At 38.3% G+C, this 8,009-nt stretch overlaps 1 protein-coding gene across 1 annotated transcript; it reads right to left on the minus strand.

The window, feature by feature from the left end:
• Positions 1–1,418: 1,418 nt before the first annotated feature.
• LOC103698991 (bifunctional levopimaradiene synthase, chloroplastic-like) lies at positions 1,419–3,028 on the minus strand. Its single transcript, XM_008781036.3, has 2 exons — positions 2,897–3,028; positions 1,419–2,229 (listed from the first exon to the last, which is right to left on the minus strand). Exon 2 carries the CDS (start codon positions 2,185–2,187, stop codon positions 1,684–1,686), a length of 504 nt encoding a protein of 167 aa, XP_008779258.3. The 5' UTR covers positions 2,188–2,229; positions 2,897–3,028; the 3' UTR covers positions 1,419–1,683.
• Positions 3,029–8,009: the final 4,981 nt, after the last annotated feature.

The following is an 8,009-nucleotide window of genomic DNA, read 5'->3' on the forward strand; positions in this document are numbered from 1 at the left end:
GACAGAGATATTATACGGCAGAGGTTTGTCAAAGGACATGTTATCTAAATGATGCTGGTGAGATCTTGGATTCCCTCCTGTTTGAAAAGTTGGAGAATAAGAGAAGTAGGACCATACTCAAAGGGGATGACAAGGATGGTAGGGCGAAAAGGAAGGTCTTGTTTGATTGCTTGAACGAATGTTTGGAATCGAAGTGCAGCCGTTACTTCCGGGCAGGATTTCATGCATGGACCAAAGGTTTGGCAGTTGTCGGGAAGGGTCTAGCAGAAGAGCTTTATGAGGAGATTTTAGGGTGGAAGAGCATGGGAGACTCGATGGTGGATGAGCTTGCGGACAAAGACATGAGTAGTCACTTGGGCAGATGGGTGGATTTGGAGATTGAAGTATTCGAAACAGGAGTAGAGCTTGAGGGAGAGATACTGAGTTCCTTAGTTGATGAAGTGGTTGCTGATTTATGCATCAAAGGATAGTTTGTCTGCTTTTGTCTCCATGGAGTATGTCTGCTTTCCTCTCCAATATAAGTTGATGTTACATTGTTTCCCTTCTGTTTCAATTTGTCCTTTATATTGGTATCTTTTTCTTCCTTGAATTATGTCCATCTTAAAATGAGTATAAAATGTTACATTTTCGGTCCATCATGGTGATCAGAAGTAACCACGACTAAATTAAGGGTTGATCTGTGCATTTTTTGCTTTGGAAATCTGTGTGTTATGGAGTCTCAACTTTTGTCTTTTGAGTGCTTAGATCAGAGCATAGCCTGTCTCATCCAGTTGGGCAGCAGGAAACCCTACCTAACCAATGGTCACATCCTCAACAACATATATCAAACCCCCACTTCTTCACATCAACTGAGCATCCACCCTGCCCATCAGTTAAAATATATAATGTATGGTAAGTCTTCATTTTTTGGGCTCTTTGTTGTGAAACAACATCTACTGTCTTGCTGTAATTTATACTTGAATTCCAAAGGGCATTGCTTTGGTGAATATTTGTTGGCATAAGAAGCATGTTCTTTTTTCTTTTTTCTTCACGTCTACCGAAATGTTCATCTTGTTGTTGCGGAAAGAGCAGCATGGACTACCAGCGTGCGGATAATGAGCTTGTGTGCGGAAAACAAGAGGTTAAATCTGTTTGGTCAGCATGCTAGATCGGTGCTTAATCAAGAGAAACTCATTTCACCTGGAAAAGGGGTGAAATAAGTTTAGCGTGCAATCTTTTCTCCCTGTTACCTTTCTATCTTTTCAATAAATTATCCAGCAAACCCTTAATAAGATTCTAGCTTATTAATCTATTAGATGGATCTCCACCAAAATTATGATGGCCATTACTTGTCTAGAGAAGTAACTTTTCAAATTTTTAATGCAACAATAAGGTCTTACTCAAAAAGAGCTAGTTAGAAGGACTCAAGATTTATTCAGTCGAACTCATGCCCTTCGTATACAGAATCAAAGCCATTAATAACGTCCATGCATTTGCTCCTTCCCATGGCGTAACATATCAGGAGGACAGCATCGTTTCTTCTTATCAGCTACGAATTTAATTTGCTTGCAGGGTTCAGATTACGTGAGGGGAGAAACAGTATTAATAGCCCATGAATCCAAACGCCGGCAGACCCAGAGGGAAACGTACATAGATGTCCTGCGTGCAAACAGTTCGAGTTTCCCTGCCGGCACAAGAAGGCTTTCATACAAGTGGGTTGAATGCAAAATCTTGGAAGAGCTTCATGATTTCTTCGTCAATACTCGTAAGGCCATCCATCCTTTTATAAAGAAAGCGCGAATTCCGAGCACCATTCACGACCGCATGGCTGCAGAATTCCGGCGCTACCGCCCTCGATCGAAAGAGCGCCCACTCCAGCTCCTCCTCGGCCGACTCGATCAAATTGACGACACCCGCCGTTGCTTCCTCCTGGGTGCAACCTGGGTGGTCCCTCATGTAGCAGCCAACCGCCGTGGCCAACTTTCCCTCCCGGACCTCCTTTTGGAAGGTGGCGACGTCGTTGGCAAGCCGGGCTACGACGGAAATGAGGTACATGAAGCGTGAGTCTGGACCCAGGTGGCTGAGCATCTCATCCGTGAACTTTTCTCCCAGCAAGAATGCAGATGTCCATGTTACTACTCTAGCTCCGATAGAGACGACGGTGCATCGCATGTATTCTTCGTAGCTCGGTATGTGTTCGCTATGCATCCATTCTGCTTCCTCCAGAAACACAGCTACAAACTCCGCCCACTGAAATCAACGCATGCATATGATATGAGATAGCCTAACGGTCAAGACACTAATTATTTCAAAGATATGATGTGAGAAATATTTTAACCAAATCTTTGAAACGAAAAAAAAAACTCTCATGATTGAAACATGGAAATTCCAAATATAAGAGGAGCAATTCCTCAGCGATAACCCATTCCAATGCTTTTAAATTGATCGGTTGGACGCACTTGTGTGCTGACAATTCAAATCGTTGGACCACCAGAAAGTTCAACAATTTATAAGTAGGTATGATTTTATTCAAAAAAAAATTTACATTATTTTTTTTTCTTTTTTTTTTGAAGGAAAGAGCAGAATGGAGGAGAAGGATTTTCGTAGACAATCCAAGTAGTTTGGATAACAACTTAATTAAGTTGAGTACGTGTATATATGTTCATATCTATATGCTTGCTTCTATTTTTCAAATAATTAGGTTTGGTTGCCCAATTAATACGATATCTCTTTAGTTTTTTTTTCCTCCATTGTTCGAATGACTTCCCTAAAAAGAGAAGTAAAAATAGGTGCGGTCAAAGGCTTTGATGGGCCTGGGCTAAATGTCATTAGCTCTAAACGTTTTGGGATCTTGGTCTCCAATTAGAAATTTGCTTTTAAGTGTCTCAATTGGTTAATTGAGAAAATTCGTACTTACCAAATGCTTGAATATGGGAAGGCAGTCACGATCCTGAATTCTGTTGGATTCTGCTGCCAACTCTACACATGTAGCATCAATGGCTTCGAGTACTAGCTTGTGTTGAGGAAGATCATCGATAAAAGATGAGTCTCACCTAGCATGGAAAAGAAAGAATGATAGAAAAGGTTATTAATCCAGAACAAACATTATAAACCTGTATGGCCTAATGATTGCATCCTTCTTTCAATTAGAGGAGGTTCCATGTTCGAACTTGGCGGGAGGGGTGTTTCTCTGGATGCTAGAAATGAGTAATTAACATCAATCCATGGTCTTGATCACATTTTTTCAAAAAAAAAAAAAGAAAGAGAAAAAGATAAGAAATTATGCTAAGCAATTCTCTACGCAAGTTGGAGCCCAAACAAAATGGGCTAGCGCTAGAATCAGACATGGTTGTTATGTTAACAAATGAAGCACTAGAAGAAATTCGAACTTAGAATGGGTTTAATAATGCTGTAAGAATAGTCAAATCGAAATAAAGTGGTGCATGTTAGTTGACTATTTAAAAGAAAAAATATGTAGAAATCTGTGGAGCTTGTAATCACCAATAAAAAATGCAACAATGGAAGGCTATTACTAGTTATCGAGAGTCTAACCGGAGACGGAGACTTCTGAAGTCATCCAACCAAAGTCTTTACTTTATAATAGTGGCAAAGCCGGTCATTTGCATGGGGTACTAGTTAACATGAAAATTTCTCAATGCATTGAACACCCCCAATTAAGATATAGAGGGTGGGGTGGGTGGGTGGTTGGCACAGTGTAGGTTACTTAAACATAATTAAATATTGTTACCTCTTGAAAGCCTCACTGAAGCGCCGAAGTTCTTGAAGGTTAAATCTTTTATCGTCAAAGAGATCATCAAGAACGGTGGCCAGGACTACAACCTTAGCGTAGGCCAGACGACAAGATGAAAATTGAGGTTCATACATAGTTGGTGCTACTACAAGGTAAGATTGTCCAAGTCTTTTGCGGATACATTTCAGTCCATCAAACCCACATCTCTGCCACCATCTGCAAAACCCAAAGAGGAGTGTTGAAATATCCAAGGCAAAGAGCTACAAGATGAAGATAAAAATAAGTGACAGATTATACGGCTAGATAAAATGACTGGGTAATGATTTCCATCACTATCTTCGATTTACTTGAGTCAAACCCTCCAAGATCTAAAATGAGAGCCTTCTTTCCTAATCGAGGATGGGTGCACTCATGTGGGTACAAACCAATTTGCTTAGGTTGTGGGTTAGTTATAATGGCTTGGTTCGTATAACTTCTCAAATTATTTTTTAGATTTTCCTTTCTGATGAAAAGAATTAAGAGGTTGGTCGTCAAGCTTGACCTTTGTTATCTAACTTGTTTTTATGCTTTGTTTTATTTGATTTAAAGTATCATTGTTGGAATTTGGGTCCACAATTTGCAATTTGTATCTTTTTTGATAAATTAGTTTCGCCGAGGTAAAATTAGATCCTATTTTGACCGTCCATGCAGCAAGACAAGCATCCATGCAACAATAATGTTGAGACATTAATAGAATGTTGTACATATACTTGATTTGACAAGACAAGCATCCGTGTCTGTAGCTAAATTAAATCGCTCACACGCACGCATCATAATGCTCATGCATGTTTGTTTCATTCTTAATATTTTTCTTTCAGAGAGAGCTAAGAATAGTGCAGGAATACCATTTTACGTGTCAAGATCGAATCTAGATTCTCTCCCTAGCTAGGCCATGAGAAGAGTGGCAATTTTTTATCCGCACTCACTAACTAGGGGTACAAATGGGTCGGATCGGATCGGCTCCTGAATGACCCCGATTCAATCCGATTTTTTAGTCGATTTCTAATTTTGGACCCAGATCCAACCTGGTTGAAGATCGGATCGGGTCGGGTTCGGGTCGGATCCGGATTCAAGTTGGGACGGGTTCGGGTCCGAATCGGTTCCATAAGAATTTGGGCAAATCTAATTTGGTCAAATCATAATTATGAGGTGCTGGGTGCCCCCATTGACCTCCAGTCAGAACAGATGACCCATATCACACTATTTTTGATCTATATGACTGATTGGACGGAACTTGGTGTCTCCCAGACCTTCCAAAATCCAATTCCTGGCACATGACCCATATTCAATTCAGTGTTCCCTCACTTCCTCCCTGCAAAAGTTAAAAAAAAAAAAAAACCCAAAAACAGAAGGAAAAAAAAAGCCAGCTACCGAGACACCAGATGTATCAACAGTGTAATAGATCGAGAGCTGACGGATCAATAGTGCCACGACCCACACATACATAATAATAATAATAAAAAAATCTCTTTTGTATTTTCTCCTCTCTCTCTCTTCAGGTCCATTCGGGTCAGATCGGATCCGTTCGGTAAATCCAGATCCGACCCAGAAAATGATTCGGGTCCAATTTTAGGACCCGACCCGGACCCACGGATCCTAAAATTCGGGTCGGGTTGGGTCTACGCAGGTCGGGTCTCGGATTGACCTGACCCATTTGCAGCCTTACCACTAACCCATCAAAACTCATCCAAAATAATGGATTTGGGTGTTAATTTTTTAAATCAATCAGTATGAATTAGTTGAGATCAATTTTATTAGAAATGGATTGGGTGTAGTTTTAGCCTGTCAACCTGATGGGTCAATGCAAGTATAATATAAATCTTTAAAATCTATCTTTTAATTGCCAAGATCAAGAGTGGGTACAAGTACTGGTGCAAAGAAATGTATGTTTTAGAGATATTTTTAGTGATAAAGCATTTAGAAAGCAAGTGCAGAATGAAGCTTTGAGAAAAAAATTGAATTGGATGGATAAATCTGGATAAAACATTCCGGTAGTCAAATTCATCATTAAATCTCTAAAAACAGTGATAGCTACATCATATACGATGCTCTATAAAGAATTGTTCATTTAATTAGAAAAGTTGCATAACTAATAGTTAAGAAAATAAATAAAATATAATAAAAAGAAAGAGGAGAGTGTAACATGTTTAGGATTTATCACTTTTTCCACCTAAATTTCGTCTCACACTTTCTTACTTTGTTTGGATCGGCCATTCTAAATACCTTATTTTTAGTTTGTTTTGCTTTTATTTATTTTTTAATAAATAATAGATAAGTAACATGCTATTTGAGGTTGATAGGTAGGTATGGGCTTTTATGAAATTAATAGGTCGGGTATGGATTTGTTCTTTTGAAATTAATTATAATTGGTCTGGTTATGGGTTGAGGTTCATAACTCAACCCCAAATTGATTTGATCCAAACCTGGCCTAAGCTGGCTCATTGCTAGCCATAATTATAGGGATAGAGGTGTCAATTAATGTATCCAAATATGGTCAACAAACAATTATTCTTTTTATCCAATGGCTTAGATCTTAATTATTTGACAACCTTTAAAATATATGACTTATTATACTAACCTCTCAAATTCCTCCAGCTCTTGTTGATATAGCTTCTGCAACTTTTGAAAGTCTAACTTTGCAAGTTGTAAATATTTTCTTGTACTCTCATTTCCTGGCCACAATTGTCTTACGGTGCTTATTGTCTCTAATCTAGGCAGGAGGCATTGACAGGGCAATTCCAATGCAAAATTTACCTACACAAATCAGACTAAAGCAGATTACATAAAGCTAAAAACTTGAAATGCCTGCATTTCATGTTAGAAATGGTTACAAATAGACTATGCTTGCTAGTATTTGTCATGTGTATTGAAAATGATATTTTGATGTGGGGTATAAATGGTTACAAATAGTGCTGCTAGAAGTACCTAAATAGGGATAGGTTCATTATATAGCTGCAATTTCACTTTTCCATAAATACTGGGGAAAAAAATAATAGGGTTATGGAAAGTTGATACTCTTAGTAAAAAACTAAATATTTTTATACGAGATTCCATGGAATTTATTCCCCGAAAGGATAACAGGACCATCAATTTCAACCATAGTTAACTTAAATTGACTGATGAGGAATGTATGTGCAAACATTGTATATCTGAGGGTTTATATGCAAATTTAAAAGCATTGAAGGGTTAATATGCAAACTATTGAAGATTTAGTTAATCTGAAAACGATAAATAATCTAAGGTTGTATATTCTGGATATTTGGAACATTTCTCACTTAATCTCATCAAGCCAACTTCGTGATCCAATTGCAGTTAATTAGTCTGCATGGACCTATATTCAACGAATATATACTTAGGAACTTCATTCAAATTTAAAGAATCGGGGCATTATTACATGAATTTACAAAAATAATTAGAGAGTAAATGCAAAAAATCTTTTCCAATATAAGTCTCACCGGGTCAAGTTTATGGGAACAGAGACTGGATGACAGAGTGTCTCGTCCATGGACATGGCACAAGGATGCAATTCGGATTGTAGATCCTAATTTTCATACTACAATACAAGTTTCATGTGTTTATTTCCTTTCTTTTCTAAGTAATAGTGCTATTGCTATCCGGTAAGAATATAGCTCAAACATTTCAGAGACAAGCAGTACTTATACAGAATCAAGAAATCCAAATAATACCTTTCGGATAGCCTTTTTGGGTGAGATCCTGTATTATTACAAATGGTATCAGAGCGAACTCGGTTAATAGTCTATGTGGACTAGAAGACACTACAGCCGGGTTCATTAAGGCTGACCACAGGGGCGAGCACATCAACACTTGAATGGGGGAGTCTGTGATGACCCGTGCAGACGTATGTTTATTCCTACATCGGTTATTTGCCGAGAAGATCTTAGTTACTTATATAAAACTAAAAAATCCAAATAATACCTTCCGGCTAGTTATTTTGGATGAGATGCTGAATTGTTATAATAAATCATGTTTGGTAACTCTGGTCATGCTAAATTTTCTTGAGTTCCGGCTTCTCGTCATGCTAATTTTTTTTTTTTTAAAGTAAATCTGGCATTTCATTTGGCTCTTAAACGAACACAACAGCCCGTCAAGTCATAAAAAAAGAAAACAATACAAATAGTGCTGCTAGCAGTACCTAAATAGGGATAGGTTCATAATCATTGTACCTAAATAGGGACGGAGCAGCTGGCTGAGCAAGGGAGCAGGGGAAAGCCATACTGCT

The sequence above is a fragment of the Phoenix dactylifera genome, unplaced genomic scaffold (assembly GCF_009389715.1).
Source record: "Phoenix dactylifera cultivar Barhee BC4 unplaced genomic scaffold, palm_55x_up_171113_PBpolish2nd_filt_p 000283F, whole genome shotgun sequence".
Classification (NCBI taxonomy): Eukaryota; Viridiplantae; Streptophyta; class Magnoliopsida; order Arecales; family Arecaceae; genus Phoenix; species Phoenix dactylifera.

What these genes read in the sequence shown, in the direction of transcription:
- LOC103698991 (XM_008781036.3), bottom strand. Translation starts at nt 2,187, where the DNA reads ATGCATAGCGAACACATACCGAGCTACGAAGAATACATGCGATGCACC.